The following is a 24,569-nucleotide window of genomic DNA, read 5'->3' as shown; positions in this document are numbered from 1 at the left end:
TTGCGAGGTCACAAATCACTTGTTCACCTCCCAAAACGTTTAAAGGACATTTTCTCACGATATCATTGGTAGCGAGCGTTACTCTTCGTCAATTTCTAACGATAGTTTCAGCAAATAATTGAGTCAATTTTGATTTTGAAACTCCCCAATTTTAACTTCTAAGAGCCACCATTCTACAATTTCTACTGAAAAATGAGTGACATGCCTTGTATTAAACATAACTAAATTATGATAATTTCTTAAGTTAACGGTAAATAACAAAAATACACTGAAAGGTGAAAAAGCTCTGACCTTAAAGTGATCAAGTAAGACCTAACCCCGCCACCAAGAGACATTTTTTTTCTAAATTACTTGGCTGGAGGACGTTAGAATACCTACTCTTACCTCACAATGGCTTTTCTCAAGCTCTACTCTTAAGTAATGACATAAAAATATTAAATTTGAACAGAAGATAAAACAAGATAATTGCCTACAATTTTTCCAAGAAACCCATCTCCAGTTGTACCTACCTCTGCATACATCCCATTCCTGATTGGTTCCCTCCAGTTGCCACCGTTAGGGACTCTACCATTCTGGTGCCTCCGAAGCGGCTCCTGAGGGCAATAGCATTTGTCCGAGTTGCAAGACTCGCTGTCGAAGCTGCAGTCGCTGCAGGAGACGTATCCGCTCGAGGATCTCCCGCCCCCGAGGACGGTTCCATGGCTCGAGCCCATGCGGCTGGAGCTCTTCGTGTTGGTGTCCACCGTCCCCCCCACGTTTCTCACCGACGTCCTCCTCTTGAAGCTGAAGAAGTCGCTGCTGTCTTCGGAGGTGCTCACCCGTAGCCTGCTTCGCGCGTCCGCCGCCCCCGCCGGTCGCGCTGGCGGCTGGGACCCTCGACTCGTCCTCCCGGCGTTGAAACTGGGCCTGTGGGCGTGGAACTGCTTCCTCCGCTGCTGCCTCCGAGACTTGGACCCGCGGCTAGCGGAAGACACGGACGAAGATATCGAGGAGCTCCCAGCCCTGGCGCGGGCCCTCCTGTTCTCAGAGGGGAATATGACCGACGTGAACTCGAAATTGCACGAGGTGCCCTCCCCTCCTCCTCCACTCTTGGTGGACCGCTTTCCTCCCTCTTTGGTTTTCTCCCCACGCGTCGCCCCGGACGAAGACTTGGAACGAATCTTCGCGGCCGACGTGCACAGGGACCAGGGGAACTTGGGTTTCGTCTCCTCCCCGCAGTTGTCTCCGCTCGCAGACGAGTAATCCTCGTCTTCTTTCGGGCACTTCTTCTCGGAAGCGCATGAAGTCGCCACTCTCGTTTTCCTCCTCCTTCTTCTTGAAGACGCCTGCCTCCTCATAATGCTCTTGCTTCTCTGGTAGAGCTCGTCGCGAGATAAGGTGGCCGCCAGTTTGAGCAAGAATTCCCGGTACAGCGGCTTGAGACGAGCGTACGACATGCCGTCGGTGTCGACAATCTTCTCCAATATATCATCCAGACTGTTAAGGCCCTCTTGAGCCCTCACCTCCAGGAAGAGGTCTGCCAGACCCATGGAAGAAGAGCGACGTAGGTTCGCTCCATGCTCGAGGAAACTTCCACTCCTGGGTATCGCCACCCTTGTGAATATATCCCCTGAGGTATCTTTGGAAACCATAGACATTTTTGGCACAGAAAGGGAAACAGAGGAAGAGGATTTATGCAGCAAGGGTAGCGCAGACGACACCCTCCGCAAAGGTGGCTGTTCCTTCTTTTTTGTTTCTTCCTCGTCTTCTAAAGACAAAAAGTCTTCAGAATTCGAACTCCTGGCATCGTCACCATACCTACTTACGCTCTTTTTCCGCCTCGGAGGCCGAACTGGTGCGGAAACAGAGGACATGACGTCGCTCGGTCGCGAGGGATTTCCCCTGCTCTTCAGATCACCACCAGGCACAGAAGAAGGCCTACTTGGAACCGAATTCACGACGCGCGAGTCACTGTGAGCCACCTGGTCTGGCGCTCTGTGTTCCTTTGCAGAGTCCTCGCCACCTTCTTCTTCGTTTTCCTGCTTGGATTTCGATTTCCTTCCCGCACTCATTCCAGCCACAAGGGCTTGGTACAAATTAGCGGCCATCACTATGGCATCCTCGGAGCAGGCGCAAACGAAAGCGTGACAGTGAAGAGTCCGCTTGGCGATGCCATTCGGACCGTTAGCCCGCGAGGAGCGACGCATGACCACTGCGAACATTGGGGAGTGGCTTCCTAGGGCGAGCTCGGTCTCATCCTTCCGGAGCGTGCGGAACAAGGAGGACTTGTCGCGGCCTTCGGGGTCGGCTATCAGGGGAAGAAATGCGAAGCGGGAAGAAGATTCGTCGTTGACCTGCGTCGCTTCCTCCGGGTCCTTCTTGACGAACTTAACCGCGGCCCACACGGCTATGCTAGGAAACTTGTTCAGCTTGTCTAAATTCTCGGTCTTGATTGCTATCCCTGGCTTCCTTTCTTCGATGGGTCTGGACATTTTCACGCGCAAACCCTCGGACGATATCTCCAGCGTTCCGTTGAGCGGCGGGGCCCTTCCGCATATCTCTAGCGCCCTGTAACGGAAGTACAAGGTCTTCAGGGGATACTGGAGGGCCTGTAACGTCGCGTCCCGATTTGGGAGCGGTGCGCTGCCTAGGTAGTGGACGGAGAACACGTGCGGCCTCACGGAGGCAGCAGAAAAGTTGTTGAAGGCACTGCTGTTGGGTTGCGAGGATGATTTCATCTCGCTCTGTGAAAAGTTATCTTGGCCGCAGACGCTGCGCCCTCTTGATTCCTCGCCCCTCCCATCGACCCGCGAATCTTTGAACCTCTCGTCCTCGGCGACAGACGCGAACATTTTCTGTATCCTTTCCTGCACCGTGTTCTGCTTGCCGTCCTCCATATCGTCGTATTCCTCCTCGTCCTCTTCCTCCAGGTCGTCGAGGATCACGCGGCCCCGACGTGAGAAGGTGGGCGTCCCGGCCCCGGACACGGAGGACCTCGTCTCGTCGAACATAGAGTCGATCTTCTGCTTGTGGAGCGACAGCCGGTCTGAGCCAACGCTCGATGCCGTCGTGGCGGCCGCAGGGACGGCCGTCGACGTCATCGCGTCCGAGTCCTCTCTCGAGCCTTGAAGGCGGAACTCGTAAATGCCGGCCAATCGATGGTGAGGGTGTGCATGCCCGGCAGGTGTCTCCATCTTGATCATGTCCACGACTGACGGTGGCATTTGGACAGATCTTCGGGCAGGTTCTTCTCCAAAACTAAGACTTCTCTCCGGAGGATGAGGCACCTCGATGATTGGAAGCCTTCACTGACGGATCCTGAAACGATAAAGATGGAAATATCAACAGAGATTCATCATCAAACACAGGGTATAGGAGGGCATAATAAATAGTATAATATCTACAATAAGTCAATAATATATACAAATAGGTTTTGAATAATTTTATTTTTCATTTTATTCATATCTAGTTTGAGGTTTTATCTTCTATTATTCGGGGAAGATATACTTTATACAGCTTCCAACGGCTATTCAAACAATGTATTCGACGAGAAACCATAACATGGAGTACCTTTCGTCTCGCTCCTAACCTTAGATCTATCTGGCATGGGTGCTGCTCCAGTAAGTAATTGAAAATTACTCCCGCCAATGCAGCTATAGGGGACATATTGACGCGCAAGCCTTCCCACCGCGGCAAAGTAGTAGCAAAAACTTGACCGGTAGAATACTTTAATAATAATCAAACACTCATTAAGTTATTGCTTGCACCCGGAGGTAGGTTTGGAGACGTTGGGGTAGAGCCCGACCCTGACTAAGTCATAGGAGCATGAATTTACAACATTCAATGTAGGGAGGCCCAGGGGCGGATCCAGGATTTCTTTCTGGGGGGGCACAAGCAAGGCCGTATCCAGGATTTTGTTCTAAGGGGCACAAATATACCTCGTAATACAAAACGAACGCAATGATTGTGGGACCGTTTTGAAAATCTTGGATATTTTTAAGGGTCTGGTAACTGCGACGAACTTATAAGGAGCCATCCAAAATCAGTGGAGGAAAATTTGCTTGCCTTGATCGGGATTCTCGGCGGAACAAGACGTCTTGCTAGCTTCATATTTCGTCTTCTTTCTATCAGCATTACTTTTTCTAACTTCTGGAATCATTTTTAAATTTTCTTGGTCTTAAGAGATATCTGCAAACAGGTTTTGAATTGTATTTTGTTTATTTTTCATTTTATTCACATCAATTTTGAGGCTAATCTTCCCTATAAATACTCGGCAACATGTAATGGCCAATGCATTTGCAAATCCTGAATGCCGTTTTGCACGGTACACTTAATTACACAATCTGACGTTCGTACGAAGGTGCAGTCAAAATTGCGCCGCGTAAAGCGATGAATTGCTGGAATGCATGGACGTGAGATGGCAAAACAGCCCCTGTCTTATTCGTGCAATTTCACGCCATGATGAGAAATGAAATCAGTTCTAACCTGCGCAATTAAATTCTCCGCGTAAAACGGCTGTCAGGATATGTAGATGGTATTGGAGGAAAATTGAAAAGAATTGTAAGGCATTATTATGATACCGATTAAAATATCATTATTCTGAATTTATTACAGTAATACCTCAGTAATACGCTCAAAAATACCGTTAAAACCTTCAAGGGAATGAAAAGAGACAAACGAAATGTGGAAAATCGGAGGTTCAGCCCATTTAATCGCGTTAAAAACTTTGTATAATTAGATAAAGATAAATTTGCAAAAGTTGGTGTAAGTGGCATCAATTCGAAATTAGCATATCGCTTTAATATAGACAGAAAATGCCTCTGAGACTGAACGTACAAATGGCAAGTTGTATCTACTTTACCATAGAATTTAGTCCTGGAGTTTAAGATTCTATTTACGCAAGGCTGTCCACCAATTTAAAAACGCCTATGATTCAATTGGAGAACTATCTGGTCATGAAATGAAAACAAAATCAGAGAGTAACAAGTAAAAGCTGAGGGGAGACTTCTAGCATGAAATAGGCAAATAATTACCCCGTATTATGATATTAAAAAAATCTGGAATAAAATAATTACGAAATTGCAGGTTAAAGGCCAACATGGAACTGTTGCACATGAAATTTATTTGCGAATGAGCCTACTTGTAAATTCATGGTCTAACTGTGAAAAACTAATGTCCCAGAACTATTTTTAGTTCATCGGATGGTACCTTCTTTGTATCATGAGAATAAGGGTGAACTGTTTTTCATAGCATATTTAAAAAACTCTGTGAACGATGTAATCATCGACAACGGAGTGGATCAGATTTCAACAATTACATTTTAACTTTAAATAAGCAATGAAATGTTAGTAATTTTGTGATAACACTTTTCATAAATGGTAACCTTAAGTTAGATTTTAGTTTAAGTTTTACAGGCTATGAGCTATTAAAAGAAAATATTTCATGATAAATGGAATGCATTGTAAATATTAGTGCGGATTCCACGTTTGACACCTTGGAATATTCCCATTATTTAGTCAAAAATTGAGAATTATTGTCTTAAGAAATAATATTTACAGGTCTCAAAATTTAAGAGCGCAAAAAGAAAATACCGCAGATGGCATTGATAAGCAAGATTCCTGAGAGATAAATACCATTCACTAATCTAAAAACTGCTGCGAGAGCATCGCAATTTCATATTAGCTGAATCATTAACACGTGTCACTATCTCCAATTAATCAGACAAGATTTTTTAATAATAGGCCTCTGATTACCACCAAAGTGATAATTTTGAATGAAACTCATCTTGTGTCATCAAATTGTCGTTAGACAAATTAGATATAATTACAAACTCAGCCAACAATAATTAAAAAAGAAATATGTGAATGATGTCAAGCCTAAGGCCAAGACCTTGAGAAACAATTTTCGCCGCTTCATTTTCGATATGACTTGCATATATATACCATAATTTTTTTGTATAAATTTAATGAAACGATTTTCATCGAAATTATTGCCTCATTTTTAATTTATAAATAAAGTCTTTACGAGTTGAACCCGGACACCATTTTTTTTTAACCAAAAACCATTTCTTTAATGTACAATTCCAGAAAATTTAAAATTCGAATTATTACGTGGCCAAGAAAGTAATCGTCATTTGCTATGAGTTAAGGCGAATTATCATCAACAAGCAAGTCGAAGTAGCTGCTTATTTTTATAAGTAATTATCATTTATCAGCAATTAATATTTTAGCTAATAATTTTTTTAGCACTGGTTTTATTTCACAATATAGACGACGTGGTAGATATGATGTCGCACTTTTGTTTTCCATGTTCGCAATATACTTCAGAACTGTAGCTATCCGCAAATATGTATTTTTTACATATAAAATATTTCAATGTCAATCGAGAATTCAAAATGGGTCGAAAGAACAGATCTGCTTCGTATAATGCAACCATTTATTCACCCGTGTCACGAAAGAGTCGGTGAAACTCGATGACATAGAAATAAAATTTTATTTAAAGTATCCTTGGATCTGATCTATCGAAGCTAATGCGCTAAGGTTTCCGGAAAATCTTTCTTTTACAATCCAGTTTTAGAAAGCGAGTTCAAAGCATTATGTTCACCCGCAGCTAGATGGTTTAAGGTTTTATTGTAGACGTAAATTTTCACTCGATGGTCTACTGAATTGCTGGTGATAAATTCTTCAATTTACATGAAATAAAAGCGGGATTTTCTCTTCCATAGATGCAGGTTTTGTAGCCGGATAAGCAACGAGTGCGCCCACCGTTGATCGTAATCATAAGGATGAACCTTGGTAGCCTTGGAAAATGTATAGTGGCAGAAAAAATAAACGTAAAGCTCTTTGGCGTGTTGACGCGGCCATCTCATGAACTACTACTACGATAAGGGATTTCCTCCAAGTTACGCCCGTTGCTTTTAATTATATGATCCCTTTAAATTTTATTAACCCCCCTCCCTCAAGCCCCCACCATTAATCCCCGCATTAAAACCCCCATCCCTCAAGTTTGATTATATCGAACCCTCCTCTGGCTTCTCCAGTGCACTGCAAGCTTGCAGAAACCCACATGCAGACAGCCCTGATGATTAGGGGAGGGATGATTGATAAGAGGGGAAAGGGATAGAGAAGGATGGGTTCATCCCCAGAGGAGAGTGGTAGGTAATCTTCCTGAAAAAATAATGTGGAATAGGGGACTTCTTTGGATGACAGTGAACTGGATATCATATTTAATGCAAATCTACTGTCACTGGTAGAAAACCCAAGATAGTCACAACATTTAGAATTAATTATTTTCTTTGTTCATTTCTCTAACACATATTGTGTTCTGATAGTGAAATTCACTTTATTCAATTGTTGTTGATGACATGTGAATCTTTCCTTAATTTTGATCTGCATTGATATACTCTTTGCAATTGTTTCAGGGAATGTATCTTGTGAGAAATTACTGAGTTGTATTTCTGTGTCTTCTCTCTTGTAAAAGTTATGAATTATGAAATTATCTATACAGTCATTTATCAGTTTTATCTAACTAATATTTTATTAGTATTCCCAAAAACATTCTGTTTGACAGTGACACACCTTTATAGTCATTTTAGTCAGAGCTCATGGTGTTTGAAACTCATTAAGTCCTATCATTTCGCATAACTTTCTTGTTTTTTCATAAGGTGTTCTGCTTCTTTTATGTCTTAAACAATTTTAATGAAGTAAACTAATTTTGTTTCTTTCTATTCTTTTTTATGCTGAAGATGATGAAGAACTTGATTCAAGAAATATTTTACACCCCACTGACTTTTTGCTAATTTCGGTTATTCTTATAAAATTCTGTACTAGTTCCCAATAAATATTATTGTTGCCTTTTTACACTTTTTTATTTATATGCATCTATCTAAGGTACCCATATTGTCTACTTTGCTTAGGCCTTGGAGGGTCTTCCCTTCAAATGTCAACTAATGAAACTACTCTGTTCGGGGTTAGGCGGATGAGGGGCCTTATTAGTCTCAACGTTGCCCGAATAAAGGCAGCTATCAATCCTCAGACTTTGTTATTTGGGGCATACCAGTTTCCAAAGAGGGGTTAAGGCATGTTCATATCATACTTTTACTGTGAAAGGCTGAAAATAATAGAATAAAAAAGAGAATAGTAGTGATCGTGAATCGTGTAGCAGTGATTTGAATTTGGCGGCAATTGCTGAGCAGCCGACGCTAATGCAATTTGAGCATTTTGTCGTAAAAAATCTTTCCTAGCAATGGAGTTTTCTGTGGAGTGGGAACCCCATGCTCGAGGCACTCAAAAGTCGTTGAATCTCATCGAAAGATGGGTATTTAACATGCGCCATTTCGTCATTTGGGAGTCTAGTCGCAGCCAGCACACTAGCTCCCCGAGGCTCAAAAACACTGCGTCGCAATGCGCCGAGTAGTTCTTTTAAAGGCTTGAAACACACAGTTCTTCTCCCCGGTAAATTAGAGCATAAGGAAGCTGTTTTGTTTGAAGCTGAATGATCTCGTCTTCTTTATGAAAATCCTTTTTCGGCGATGGTTTTTTATAAAGAAAATAAAATAATAAATACTTTAAGGTTCACTAATATATAAAAAAAGTACCCCATACTCGCTGGTTTATCAAGCATAGGGTGTTATTTCAAAATACATTAGTGGTCCTTGATGCTATTTTAAACAAATTATTAAACCTTACGAAGTTTATAATTTTAGTCTTACAAATTAAACCTAAAGATAACAGATTTTTATTTTCTTTATTAAAAAGGTAAGTACATATCAATGCAGAATGAAGAGGAGAGCAGACAATGGGCGCCTACGCAACTTCAAATCAGCTTTAAGGTAAGTGAATTGCGTTGAAATGGCAGCAATGCAAACATATTTCATTCACCCTTCACAAACACGCAAAAAAGTAGTTGCTTCATTGATTTACTGCTGTGAAAATAGCTTAAAATTTCACCGTCAGTTTTGCGAAAAAGCGAAAATGTCCATTTTAGGGAAAATCTGATGTCCCAGAGGCAAAAATCAGCTAAATTTTAGGCTTGTATCTCCAAGGCGAGAATAACATACAGGTATAAGGAGGTATCCATGTAAGTTGCCCAACTTAACTTGAGCTGTTTCTGTCGACGGATGGCAACTCATCCTCCTTCCCAATGCTCTGTTTTCCATTGGCTGGCGTGGTGCTCAACGGAAAGAGGGTAAGCGGAGGGGGTGCATTACGACTACCCAGCCGTTTAGGGGAAGTACGATAAGCCAGCCGTTCAATGAGCAAGTCAACAACCACGAAAGCTGCAGAAGGCGAGGAAAAACGTAAACAAATTCTAATGATACCATCCACGAGATTACCTCCTGACATGTCATGCGACACTAATAAGCCGGCTTCGAAAATGTCCATTTTAGAGAAAATCTAACGTGACAAAGACAAAAATCCGCGGCATTTGAGGCTTTTATCTCCACGGCAAGAATGACATGTAAGGAGGTAGCCCTGTAAGTTGTCCAACTTGACTTGAGCTTTTGCTGTTGGTGGAAGACTACTCACCCTCCTTCACAATGCTCTGTTTACCATCGGCTGACGTTGTGCTGAGCGGATAGTGGATAAGAGGAGGGGGTCCATTACGACAAGCCAGTCGTTCAATGAACAGTCAACAACCCCGAAAGCTGCAGAAGGCGAAGAAAAACGTAAACAAATTCTAATGACACCTATTACAAGATTACCTCCTGGCATATCATGCGACACTAATAAGCCGGCTTCGAAAATGTCCATTTTAGAGAAAATCTGACGTACCAGAGGCAAAAATCTGCTAGATTTTAAGCTTGTATCTCCAAGGCGAGAATAACATATAAGGAGGTATCCATGTAAGTTGCCCAACTTAACTTGAGCTGTTTCTGTCGACGGATGGCAACTCATCCTCCTTCCCAATGCTCTGTTTTCCATTGGCTGGCGTGGTGCTCAACGGAAAGAGGGTAAGCGGAGGGGGTGCATTACGACTACCCAGCCGTTTAGGGGAGGTACGATAAGCCAGCCGTTCAATGAGCAAGTCAACAACCACGAAAGCTGCAGAAGGCGAGGAAAAACGTAAACAAATTCTAATGATACCATCCACGAGATTACCTCCTGACATGTCATGCGACACTAATAAGCCGGCTTCGAAAATGTCCATTTTAGAGAAAATCTAACGTGACAAAGACAAAAATCCGCGGCATTTGAGGCTTTTATCTCCACGGCAAGAATGACATGTAAGGAGGTAGCCCTGTAAGTTGTCCAACTTGACTTGAGCTTTTGCTGTTGGTGGAAGACTACTCACCCTCCTTCACAATGCTCTGTTTACCATCGGCTGACGTTGTGCTGAGCGGATAGTGGATAAGAGGAGGGGGTCCATTACGACAAGCCAGTCGTTCAATGAACAGTCAACAACCCCGAAAGCTGCAGAAGGCGAAGAAAAACGTAAACAAATTCTAATGACACCTATTACAAGATTACCTCCTGGCATATCATGCGACACTAATAAGCCGGCTTCGAAAATGTCCATTTTAGAGAAAATCTGACGTACCAGAGGCAAAAATCTGCTAGATTTTAAGCTTGTATCTCCAAGGCGAGAATAACATATAAGGAGGTATCCATGTAAGTTGCCCAACTTAACTTGAGCTGTTTCTGTCGACGGATGGCAACTCATCCTCCTTCCCAATGCTCTGTTTTCCATTGGCTGGCGTGGTGCTCAACGGAAAGAGGATAAGCGGAGGGGGTGCATTACGAATAGCCAGCCGTTTAGGGGAGGTACCATAAGCCAGCCGTTCAATGAGCAAGTCAACAACCACGAAAGATGCAGAAGGCGATTCAAAAACGTAAACAAATTCAAATTTACCATTTACACTTCTTAACATAACAACTCCTTCGTAAATCAAAATAAAAAATTCGAGTGCACAACAGCTTATTTAATTCATCACCGGCAGAGGATCAGTTTGCTTTCGTGGGGCAGGGTTCATCCTCCCAGGCTCTGAGTGTACCCAGGCATTTTCAAGAGAGTTGGTCAAGCCAACACCAAAGACGTTCAACTTGCTAGCACAGCGTATCCTCTTTCTGCTGATAGGTGATGAATCAAAAAAGCTGTCGTGGACTCAAATTTCGGAAATGATTTGACCACAGAATTGTAATATTCCACCAATTGTGGCGTGCTGACCACGACCCTCCGCTGAGAGCCGACCGCAAGTGGAAAGCACACATTTACTTGAGTCCTGAGTAGGTTGATCCTGAAACAGCACAATCAATATTTTGACACATGAATCTTGACACAATCAATCAATGAATTTTGACACAGTCAATATTTTACTACTTTACGGGATGAGGGAAGAAACATCTAAGTACTTCCAGTAGCGGTCTGGCTAAGTCGGCTGGTCGGCGATCCCCGAGGGCCTTGAGCTTAGGGGCCCTCCACAACGCTCGTGTCCATCGTGAAGCATAAATAAAAGGTGCAATAAAGAAAGACTAAGATTACTTGAAACATATATTTTTGGCAATTATGCAATTCTATGTTTTCATAAGTCACACTGTACGCATACTCAGTGCAACAAGAATGTATAAAACATAAATAAAATAAAAGTGTCAGAAGTTGAAAGAGAAAGCTTTTTAGAAGAGGATTTTATAAAACAGTTTTTCGAAAAGGTATTTTTATAGTTTTTTTAGATCTCAGTGCAGTTTCAAGGAACAAATTCACAAAAAATAGATGATAGAACCACAATAAAATATTAATCTTTATAACCTGTGAAATTTTCACTTTCCATAGTATTTTTCTTATGAAATTGCTTTTTTCATTTTACTATTATCTTGTTTTCAAGAGATAGAATACCGTCAAAATCTATTTCCGAGCGTGCAATTTCCTAAAACTTTTCCGTGGGAGGACCTCCGAATTTCCCTGAAAGGAGGGCACCTTCATGAGCCACAGCCAAGGGCTCCCAATCACCGCAGCCAGCCCCTGCCTACTTCCCTCGATCTATATTAACCACAAACAAAACTTGAGATTTAATTTTGTCCGCACTGCATTAGTGATTATAATTGATGAAAATTAAATTGTAAAAAGTCGTTACCAGCATCGAATGATAGGCATACGACTCGAAAAAGTATTTTATATCAACATGAAATAAATAAAATATGAATGTTTCACTGGACTCTTCAAGGCAATAAAATGACTGCTACTGTCTTTTTTTTTAGGAACAAGTACGCCATTCCACACTCTCCTTTGGAATAATTTAAGTCGAATAGACTGAGTGCGCCCAAATATGGATCGTTAAGACGGGTTTTATCCGCAGAGGGTTCACGGAGCAAGACAGATGCCATTCATGGGAAAAGATTGAAAGGGAAGCAGGAAGGCGAGAAAGTTTGGTGAAGGGGTGAAGGGAATATCTTATTCTGCAAGTTAATTATCTATCGAGTGCTAATAAATTAAGATGGAACAAATATGCTCGCAAAATAAACCTGATATACTACGCCTCAGTGCCCATCGTTGAGATAAATCAGAACGGATCCTTCAAAATATTATTATTTTTTAACCGATGAAAAGCCACTTTCACTTTCATTGCCAAGGTCGAATGCTCGCCCTGGCATGGGATCAAAAGGAAATACGGCGTTAAATATGTCCCAATAATTTTTAAGGAGAAAAAAAGATGGCGTGAGCGGGAGAAATGTTTCATTTCTCTCCTTGCGTGAGAAACATTGAGCTGTCGGGCTCGATAGCTACGCGGTAGCGCAGAAAAATTCCAGCTCCTGCTTTGAAGCAACTGGTTTTCTTCCGTGATAATAATAAGCATGAAATTTTATGCACAATCAAATACTCACGGACGATGATGCGAATACTTCTATTCTTACTGCATTTTTTATACCTGCTGAAATTAATTTACACAAAATATTCACTCTTTCCCCGTCATCTACATCCAATGCATTTTGTCAATTCAACCTCCAATGTTTGATGCACTCATTCTTATTTTATTATTGCTGACAAATTAATCGTAATCTACAATTTTCAACGGAATGAAAGAACCTTTTTCTAACAAATTGGATAGTTATCACAACTTACGGAAGACTCTATCACTTATTTGATATAGCTAGCTGTCTTTTCCTCATGACGTAAATCTATTTCCTTGAGATGGATAGTATCCACCTCCCAACATTGATAAAAATCAAAGTTGGCCACCTCCCTACATCATTCACGCCGGTTGTTATCGAGTGTAACGAGTGTCTGTGCTTCCTGCACCCAGAGAAAGTCAAGCAAGTTGGAGAAGCTTGTAGTGCCGGAAGAGGGTATCGTGGATAGAAGTGCCAAACTGTCAAGAGGAAACGGCTGCCAAGGAAAGACACCGCTCATTGAACAGGAACGTAGTAGGGGAGTGAAGTATCTAGTTCAAGCAACTAATGGATTTAACATCTCTTTCTGGAAATGATGAGATGTGGAGCTGCCATGATTTGAAGAATAAGTAACAAATGGGGATAATAAGGTAGGTAGGCTTTTGCAGAAGGCGACCAACGCGTCAGTTCAGGTAACTTTTTTCACAAGGATAAGTATGGTTAGGAGGGTAGAGAAAGACCAGACGTCGGAATTAGCCTGCTCTCTAGATAAGTCACCATATGGGCCACGGCTCGACTGTAGCGATTAAAACCGGTGTTCATCACCCACACAAAGTAGTACCATCATACAGCTCACGCATTACACATTTCAATGTAACACTCCTCTTCAATCCGATTGCTGTATCAAACCTAACTCAAAAACAAAACTGTTAAACTTAATTTCATACAATGGCTTTGTAAACAAATCTTAAAGCATTTCAAGTGAAGGACAATAATTTTATTTCCCTTTCTTCAATCAATTATCCAACAAAATTATACCTCATTTTAATATGTTTACTCCTTTCATGAAAAGCATCCTGCTCCCTCAAAAACAAAGTTGATCATAAATTTCAATATAACATTAACGTCCCATCCGATGAACAGGGTCCACTTGAGAAGGGATCGGGCATCTCATAAAATTTTGGCTTTTGCCGGAATTTGAACACTGGAACACGGGGAGGAAAGCCAAAATCAAGCCACAATGCAAGCCAGATCCCCGGAGCGAATCAAATTATATATCAATCGACTTCAGGAGATTCCGCTGCCAGAAGAAGATTACAGCACAGACCAAACTTTTTATGCAACCATTATTTCGGATAATGACAGGGGACAAGAAATTAGGATTTACAATATACCAATAATAATAATCTCCCCAATTCACTCCCTTTCTCATATTCAAATATCCACATTACCTCGTCAGAAGGTCTATTCTGATAATCAATGTCCTTATTTCCCTAAGAATCTTTGTATTCAATATCCGGATCAATTGTTTGGAAGTTGAATTCCACGAATGAAAAAATTATTTCGCTATTTTCCGATATATTATGATGACACCGACGACATTGACAGTGGTACATACATCTTTACCTTCCGTGTAAACTATGTGTTAAGATGCCACCGAAATAGTACGGCTTTGAGGACATGATTATATTAAACAATTACTAAATCTGAAGAACATCGCAGAATGGATAGGATTCAATAGTAATGTATTCAAAAGAGATGGAATTAAAGGTATTGCGGTTGCACAATAGACACCATAAAAGAAACAAAATGCTTTCAGCTAACTAAATAAAAGGAAAAATGGTAGCGAGTAAAATATATAAGTTCATTTCCCCGCCTTGAGCTCGATCTGAAGAAAATTCCGATAATGGTAGTAGAAAGGTCCTACAACTACGCCGTACTGAAGATGAACCAAGAAGAGCAATTTTCACCATAAAATTGAAAAACGTCCCACAGAGACCGAGGCATCAATGTTTTACACACCATCTTTACAAAAAAATATGTGAAGTCATTGAAGCAAAAGAAACTTGAAATTCGTTTTAAATTTTCGTGTTTACGTATCGCTTTCATTTTTATCAGCAGAGATATACCGACGGTCACAACTCTCCATATCGTATATAAATCCGTAATTTACTCTGTGATGAGTGAGTTATCCATTGAAACAAATACGAAGAACAATTTCACCATCCTTGTCAGGAATCTAAGAAGTGGAAAATTCTCTACAATCAGGTGAAACGTTTTTACTCCGTTTTGCGTGATTTTCTGCTCGCAATTCACCAATTACTGCCCGACACATAGCCTTAGGAATGCTTTCAGCACGCAATAACAAAGGAGAACTGCTGTTACATTTTAAAATTGGTGTTCAGAGCAGAAATAGTGGTACCATTTTAAGGCTAAGTCCCATAGCTCTTCGTCTGAACGAGAAAAGCACGGAGAGAAACAATTCCATCATCGCATCTCCGCCAGGTGTTAATACTTCTAGTCAGGGATGGGCAGTATTTTAAATACGTATTTGAAATACCTTTGTAATTTGTATTTCGTATTTCATGTACATGAAATGATTGTATCTAGTATTTTGTATTTAAAATACAGATTTTGGTATTTTCCCATTCTAAAATAAAAAATGCATAGGCAAAATACTTTTAAAGTATCTCTGATAACACTACACACTATGCTCCAGAGATCACTTCGTTTTCGTTGGAACCGTTTATTTCATGTTTGCACCTAACCATAACGTGCCAAGGCAGGTTATGTATTTTTAAGATCTCTTTGTTTCGTTACAAATGTATTTTAAAAGGTATTTAAAATACTATATTGTAGTTTGTTTTTCAAATACCCAAGTGAAAGATATTTTGAATTTCAAATACATTTGGAGTGGCATTTCAAATACTATTCCTTGGTCTGTATTTTGCCCAGCCCTGCTTCTAGTGCGAATGGAGTGATTGTTGGGGGCAAGAGATGTATTCGCAAGGCCCGGGTCGAACCATAGTCACGAAACACACGCGCGTTAGATCTCACCAGGGAAGTGATTTGGGCGCCTAGAATGTTCGGGACCCGGGGCGTGTGAGCTGTGGAAAAATACTAGCTCGGGACGTGTTCCCTGGAGGCATGGGAGGAGCTGAAATGATTAGGGAGGTCACTGCTTTCGGAAAACCTCCTTTGCATAGGGAGGTAACACGTCGCCCTCCTATCGTGCTATTCCTATGTCCCGACATGCCCAAAATCGATCGTCTATAACAGTGTTTGAGTTCAATTAAGCGGGATATAGTTTTCATTGAGGAGCCCACGAGGAGAAAACATTGGAAAAAATAACAGCGTCAGCAGAAAAAAATGACAGGAGTTATAGCGTTTTCACGCGGTCAAACATTTTCCTTTGAAAAACAGATCAAGATTCCGCGCAACCCAGCCATTTAAATCGAACCACTAATCATAACGTTGAACGTTTTCATTCCACGTTGGTGCTGTCGTTACAAAAGGTTTTGTGAAGACGTTTCCAGAAACAAAAAGATCAAATGAATTCCTTCGGAGTAAACCGCAGCTGAAATAACCAAGGCCCTTTCAATGATTGTACAAATAAAAAAGGAATCCGTCGCGACGCGTCGTAACGAGAGCAAATAGAATAAAAATAAGGCAAAAAATCCATTTAAATGGCTCGTTTTGTTTTATTTTTTATGCATCTGCTCTTCACCGACTGCCACCCAATTGCATATACTGATATGTAAAAATCTCTATAATCACAATTTAACCACAAGTCGCATGAAGTACTACTGTACAGGAGTAAAATATAAAGGTAGGCATGTCATGCCTTGAAAAAAAGGTTCAAGGGGAAGAGCAGGAACAAATAAATGGCCCTTAATATTGTGGATCTAAAGCTTTGTAAATATATGATAAACTACGTCCACGAAGGATTGTTTACATATTACTAGGGAAGAATGATTAATTGTAATTAAAGGACTTCCTGTCTTGAAATGCTCACTGTTAACAGATTCAATTCGGGTAGAAAGGTGCGCCAAATGCTATAAAGGTAGTAGAAAAAGGTGTCTTAGCCAGAAAACCAAAATAAAGTGCACCATGTCAACAAAATGAATTACAGTACTTATTTGACATTTTTCCACGGAATTCCATCATGAATTGTTTCAGCGTAGAAAGAACTTACTTTATTACTCACTTCTTTCTCTAATTTCTACCAACAGTCATCGAAAAATGAATTTTCCACATCACATTTTTCGGAAATAGCATTTATAATTCGGCTAATTTAGAAGAAAGGTTATGGTAATTAAAACTAAATGTCTAGATAAAAATGGATAGATTTTTCCGTTATATAATGGTCATGGTAAAATAAAAAATAAACTATAAACTTTTGCCTTAACCGTTTTCAAAAACCGAATATTTTTTACTTCAACTGATAGATTATTCCAGAGATTGGATACTACAACCTGGAATGATTTCTGGAAAAGAAGTTGTACGATGAGCAGGATAGTAGATGAAGTTTACATCTGCTCTTTTTGTAGTCATAGCAATAGTTTTTATGCTAAGTTTTAAATGGATTATGCAATTTTCAGGCTTTTTATAAAGAAAAAACATAATATATATGCACGTCGGTATAATGTTTTCTGAATTATAAGCTAATTACTTTTTGTACCATAAGATGCATTTTAGGATTGAAGGATTTTAACAATGGAAACAAATTTTTGTCAACTATACATAAGAAAAGTTGGAATTTTGATCAAGTCGGAACCGTGTGCACGCATAACTCTCCGATTCAAAATCACAAAAGCCGGCCAACAGTATATTTTTAAATCAGGCTGAAAAATAAACGGCATGAAGATAATACTTCATCAGAAGTCACATAACGTCATTGAAATAAAAGTCACGATGTATCTTTCAATTTTTTTCCGAAATTTTCAACCTTGAGCGACACTTCGGAAGTCCCTTACGGCCAAATTGACTCCATTGTACCCCCCCCCCCCTCCGGGGGTCGAGATTACAGAATACCTGTGAGGTTCGCCAACCATAGTCATCTTGCGAGTGAGTGAATACGTGACTCTTCAACTTCGGAGAATGGCGGTTGGAGCTGATGGATTGGAATGAGAGGTTAACTGTCATTTACCTCATCCTCCAGTTCCCCCAAATCCTTCCCTCCATTCCAGAGGACCCCTCCCATCTCATACCTCTCCGCGAACTCAGTTAAACCCTTTTAACTGCGCCAGAAGAGTTAAATTTAGTTTAGATTTGAGAAAGATATTTATTGCTCTGGAACTTATTTCCTCTAAGAACAAAAGCAAATTACTGTACAAAAATCATAGGGTAAATATAAACATGGAACCATGAAATCAACTCACTTAGTACTCGTTATGAGCGATAAACCAACTGGGCAACACAACAAAAGAGTTCCATTATACAAAGTTAAAAAAAATAAAGAAAAGCATATCATACACAATGTTCCAAAAGATTATAATCAATTCCATCATAGTAACCATACGTGACATTACAGCCCATCAATTACCCAGCGATAGTTCACAAAGAGCAGAACCAATGATGAAGAAGTTTTTGGAACAGCTTTAAGGTACATGATGAAAGGAACAAACAACCAAAGAAATATAAAAAGTACATTTTTCTTCATGTCACTAATAATTTATAATGAGGCAGTAAGTAACAAACTATAAACTTTTGCCATAAACGATTTCAAAAATTGAATATTTTTTACTTCAACTGGTAGATTATTCCAGAGATTGGATACTACCACCTGGAATGATTTCTGGAAAGAAGTTGTACGATGAGCAGTATAGTAGATGAGTTTACATCTGCTCTTGTAGTCATAGCAATAGTTTTCATGCTAAGTTTGAAATAGATTATGTAAATTTCATGGATTCGTATAAAGAAACAACAAGAAGGGGGATGACACGATAGCCTCTTCAGCCCCAGCGCGTCATATATGATATATCTGTTTGAAAAAAATCATTTCCTGATCTAACATAAGTGTGTCTCCAAGTGCTGTGCGCCGCTTGTGTCGTATTCTTTACATTCTGCGCTTGAACATACTAAGTTGTTCAATTGCTCTCACGGAAGTTAATAAAAATATCTCATTAATTTAAGCTGAAGAAGATTTCTATTTAAAATCACACAAGTTCCACTTTTACAAGAAGTCGGAAGATTATTTTTTCCGCCCTCTAGTTATGAAGCATCCATTGGGGACGCAGTTTGCTATGGTACGAGGTATCTTTATCCTTCCTAGACTAAGATCTTAGCTCGCGATATGTTAAATCGAGGTTGAAAGGAAAGGCTTCCAGTCAAAAGAAATGTAAATGAAACAAAAAAATTAACAAAAAAGTTTACCATAGTTCTAGTTGAAAGGAAATATACATCCCCGTAAGGCTTGAAGGAACATGAGTGTGGAACTCATACAATATTAGAATCCACCGTATAAACATTGTCACGTAAGTCGCCCAGTGCGCGCCCTACAGAAAATGGTACAAGCATCGACCCCAACTAGATGAGGAGAAGAACTTAAGACTTGCGCCTGAGGAATGAATGGCACTTGTGATCCGTACCTAGTGTTTTCAACCCAGGCACCAACCATTGAAAGAAAAGGATAGATCAGAGGGTCGTCAGAATACGCATTGCCACGCTCACCACATGGTATATACTCCCCGAGATGCTGAAGCAAGTTTACCGTTGTGGCGGGACATTAATGTACCTGCGCCTTGCTGATCGAAGGAACAGATGTTCACCGCTGTCTTCCGTGGAGATGTGTCGGCGGTGGCGTCACTGCTGATCCGAGAGAATTGAGTCGCCAGCCGCGAGAACAATTTGCATTTCACACAACGCCCGGCCCGTTAGATCGCAAAAGCCGATGGGGAGATGCTGTATTACCACCGCCGTTTTACACAAGTTACATTACTTATAATTGATCTAATTTTCATGAAAAAAACATGACTATAAAAATTGAAACAGTATCAAAAATTTATACTAATTAAATAAGATACCGAGGACACTTCAACATAAAAAATGTTAATCCCTCCACGGTAGTAGAGGTATATAGGAAAATTCCTCATTGAATATTTTTCTCAGAATATGCATTTATTCCTAACTTTCTCATCGTCCACATAATTTTTCAGGAGTAAAAAAATGGAAAAATTCTGAACCGAATTAGAGAGGTGGGAGGGGACCCATCTTCACGGTTTATTTCTTTTTCCTCTCCACTTCTTCCAATTCCCATTCATGTGTGACAGTCCGCGACACTATCCTATTTTTAGGAAGCACACCGCATAAAACTTTCCAAGCAAGAGGATATCTACGGCTTGAAATCCTTCAACTAACACAGCTACAATAGATTAGCAACCATTAATGTTTTCTCAACCGTATCCGGATTATTAAGTAAGGTTATAGTTTGCCGATTCAAGAAATATTGCCCAATGTAAGGCCATCCAAAAACACTAACATTTTCGATGGACTACATGAGCAATATTCAGGATTGAAGAAAAACCTAATTATATTTCGTGACATCTATATTCGTGTCGTGAGATACGCGAGAAAAATTACCACAAGAAAGGGTAAGGCGCTGATCCGCGCATTGATTTAGAAAGTCCCAAGTATGTGGTCCCATTCCCAGTCTAATTCCCAATAAAAATAATATTTGTTTCTAATACGTATAAATTTCGTTCATCGTTCATGCGCAAGTAAAAAAAAGTGACCGCTTCATTCTTTCAAATAAAAAATATTTAGGGAAACTATAAATTCTGATTGAGTGGAATCGGAATTACGCTTAAAGAAATGCAAAACTATGATGTCTAACGTAGACTATCATTAGAATGGGCTTCTCCGTTAGATATTTCCAATTGGCAGAAGGAAAATTTAAAGATAATTTTCAGCAAATTCATCTAATGTTATACGCCTTGAACGAAACTAAACAGAGAGAGGGAGAGAGAACACGGCGTCTAAAATGGTGCTTAAATTAGGCTCCATTTTGTCATTTCTCACTTTCTAAACCTAGCATTCTTACTGGTGACTCATCCATCCATGCCAATAGCTCTTCCAAAGATAACGTAAATACATATCGAATACTGGGTTGTTTCACGGTACTTCAATGTGTCCCAGATATCACTCTCTCGTTCAGATGGGATGAATTCTATAAGTACATACTTGATTCCTTGGGTAAGGATCCAAGAATTTCACCACGGTCACTCGCATTCATGGCAAATTATAGAACAGAATCTGCACTTTTCTTCACTTTGCACATAAAATGCAGGGGAGAATATTCTGAATTTAACGGAGACAAAAAATCTTGGGCAATATGAACGCATTCACGCCAGAAATGGTGAGATTTTCAGCACGCGAGGGAAAAAAAAACACCGCTCGTCATTCCGCAAGCACTCGGGAACTTATAATCTGACGGATAGCGCAAGAGAAAGGAGTTTACGAGGATGTGATAGGAAGGCCGAATGGCAAGTTTTGTTCCCCGAGGGATGACGTTCAACCCGCATCAGCGACTGCTCTCATTTCCTTCGAATCTAGGAAACATCGGTAACGAGCAACGAGATGATTCGGGTGATGAGGAGGTTGTGGGTAAGCGTCCGACCTATCCTCTCTCCACTCTTGCCAACTCAAGGTTTTCCATTCTTCTCAAGGAATGAACAGACCGCTGAATTCTGTAGATAAAAATATCTGGAGCAGTGATGATTTTATTTCTTTTTTTGTGCCGGGAAAGTTTTGAGACCGTTTTACACGGGGCACGTCATTGCGCAGACTAGCACAGAAAACATGTTAAAATTGCGAAAATGCGAGCTCGGATAATTATTATTATTAAAGTATTCTACCGATTAAGGTAGGTTTCCATAGAGTACTTTAGAAGCATTATCTAGCACTACTCTCTTCAATTCACTATACTTAAGGCCTACTCCCTTTCATTCCATCTAAAATTCCTATTCTCTTCCTTCCTCTCCCTCGTATACCCAACATTCTATCCTCCTAACACTGTCTTCAACATACCCTTCTATCTAAGTACCCCCTCCATCCATACCATCTGTCTCATCCGTATCTCATCTAAAAGCTGCCTCTCCTTTTCCGCCATGTTCAGCACTTCTTCTTTCCTCTTCCTCTCCGTCCACTTCACCTTCTCCATTCTTCGCCACACCCACATCTCGAATGCCTCCAGTCTTCTTTCGTCCTCTTTCCACGTGATGAATGAAAAAAGCTGTTGTGGACCCGAATTTTGAAACGGTTCCAACCACAGAATTCTAAAGGCCGTTTTACACGGGACATGTCACGGGGCATGTTAGCATAGATAACATGTTGAAATTGCGAGAAGGCGAGCTCGGAATTAGAGAAGGGACTATTTTGCCGTTTCGCAAGTGTCCCAGCAATTCATTGCTTTACACGGCGCATTTTGGCTGCGCCTTCGTACATACGTCAGATTGCGCAATGACGTGCGCCGTATAAAACGGCCTTCACAGAACATTTTCCTGCAAAATTTAAGTACAATTTTTTTAAAGACGAGTTTCAAATGAGGGAACGCGTCCAGTCAGAACTCTTACAAATCTAGCTCATAACATCCTAAAGATTATCTCTGTGGATGGATGAAAATTATTTTAGCATTATATTTTAATTAGAACGAATTTAATTATGCAACAATGATAAAAGCTAATACATGAGCTTAAGTCGCACCAATCTTACTTCCTTTTCAGTGAATTTAATTCTGAAGATAATATTTCTAAGGAGGTAAATATGTTTTGGTAAAATTAATTATATGATTGTAGGTAATATATAATATTAATCTAGCAATTTGTTGTAAAAGGCATGTTATAAAAGGGAAAAGGCATGCCAGGGCGGCAGCTCTTTCTAAAGAGATTGATAAATCATAGGTTACTCGTATCGCCCACATCAAATCCGCTGTTTGTTTTATAAAAAAAACTCATTTTAACCAATCGAGTTTGTCTAAAGCGGGGCTCTTCAAACTTTTCAATCTAAGAGCCACATTATTTATTTCCAACATTTATGCGGGCCGATGGAATTGCAAAAAAAAACAAATCAGTGCCAGTAATTGAATATCCTCAAAAATTAGTGTAAATATGGAAAATTTAAAAATATCTTGTTGGAAAAATATCAGGATAAACCAAATAGATTCCTGCCTTTAGGTTTTGGCAACCAAATTAGTCTGACAAAGGATACTGCCGTTTTGAATACAAAATTTCATTAAAATCATATTCCAGATTGTATGATCCAATTGTAAGTGGGGTTTGGTGGGTCAGGTAAAATCATGGCCGTATTTGGCCCGTGGGCCATAGTTTGGGGATCCCTGTTCCAGAGTCATCATAAGAAATTCAGACACTGAGAGCACTGAAGTCATTAAGAACCCCATAATTCTTATCGCTCTGAAATAATGTCAGTCCTTTCCTTGGCTCCACTATCCTTCCGTAGGAATACGCAGTGCTGTAGTTGGGAAAAAAATTCAGGCGGTACTCACCAAAAATTGCCAACAGCTTAACATGTATTATACCTCCGGCCGCGATTGAAATGCCAAACTCTAACTCCTATATTAGTTCCAAGTTTTGCCACGAGATAGCTCTGAACAAGTAAACAGTCATTTGCGATTTTTCTTTCTGAAATCCAATGGACAGTTTAATATAGGGTTATTTTTTACAAATTTGAAAAGGTAGTTTAACCGGTACGCAAATAATGAGTTTGGATTTTTGGGGGTACGCCGTACCGGCACAACTACAGCACTGGGAATACGTAAGATTTTTGTTTCATTTACACCTTAAATCGCTAGACTATTCTTTTGAAACACTCCCATACTTTTCATTACACATCCCCACCTTTCCTAACAACTACCTGCTGCACTAATCTAAATTCTGTCTTCAACTACATTTCGTCTACCTACCCCAGAGTTCTCTAGATTGCTCTCTCAACACTACTCTCTAATCAGTTATTATATGGCAATATAGAGGACTCTGACCTACCCATCCCTGGATCACTCGACGCCCTTCGGAAAATTCCAGAGGCAGCTTCGAAAACCTTCTCCTGAATTATATTTTTTTATTCTCTTTTACATTTTTAAAGTTTTATATTAATTAAAGCTACATATTATAACCTTTAAATTCAATGTAAGTATTAAATCCAGCTCTAAATTAAATCAATTAAGCTGTTTTCGAATAAGTATATAATTTAGCACGGGAAACGGTAATGTTAGATGCGCGCGTTCAAGGCAAATGTAGGAATTACTAAATAAGTACATATTTAATACCCATGGGCTTACACTGAAAATTTATGGTGCAAAAACGCATGCTTAAAATGCTTGAGCTGAAAGTACAGATGAGGAAATGAAAGAAGCAAGAAATCAGACGAAGACAGAAATTTCGCTACTAGTATTGAAAAAATCGTTCCCTGACCTGAGGGATTTGATAAGCTGAATTTGAATCTGAAGAACTCGGTTGAAATTTTATCACCAGGGAAAAAAAGGTTAGGGCACAGCGATAGAACGTGAGGGGGACTACGTAGAAAAATAGAGGAGACATGATGATGCATATTGTCACCAAATTCTTACTTTTAACAATAAATACGTTCTGTGACAAAAATAGAGGTGGTATTACTCGGAAGGAGGCTGGGGTATTACTTACTGAACGACTCTCGTACTTCTGATGACGATCGCCGTCTCGAAACCAACTTAGATTTGGAAGATGCGATTTCATATTGTAAAAAGTATTAGTAAATGCGGTTCTAGGAGAAAAG

General features: G+C 40.2%; 1 protein-coding gene across 1 annotated transcript in view; it reads right to left on the bottom strand.

Moving 5' to 3' along the window:
• The window catches only part of LOC124155926, a 183,959-nt gene that overhangs the window by 4,804 nt on the left and 154,586 nt on the right, over positions 1–24,569 (bottom strand). The window contains exon 3 of the mRNA XM_046530152.1: positions 510–3,297. Coding sequence (XP_046386108.1) covers positions 510–3,203 — 2,694 coding nt within the window. The 5' untranslated portion in view covers positions 3,204–3,297. The remainder of the gene's footprint in view (positions 1–509; positions 3,298–24,569) is intronic.

The sequence above is a fragment of the Ischnura elegans genome, chromosome 3 (assembly GCF_921293095.1).
Source record: "Ischnura elegans chromosome 3, ioIscEleg1.1, whole genome shotgun sequence".
Taxonomy (NCBI): domain Eukaryota; kingdom Metazoa; phylum Arthropoda; class Insecta; order Odonata; family Coenagrionidae; genus Ischnura; species Ischnura elegans.
Note: the sequence above shows the minus strand (reverse complement) of the source record. Positions and strands in the feature narration are given on the sequence as shown.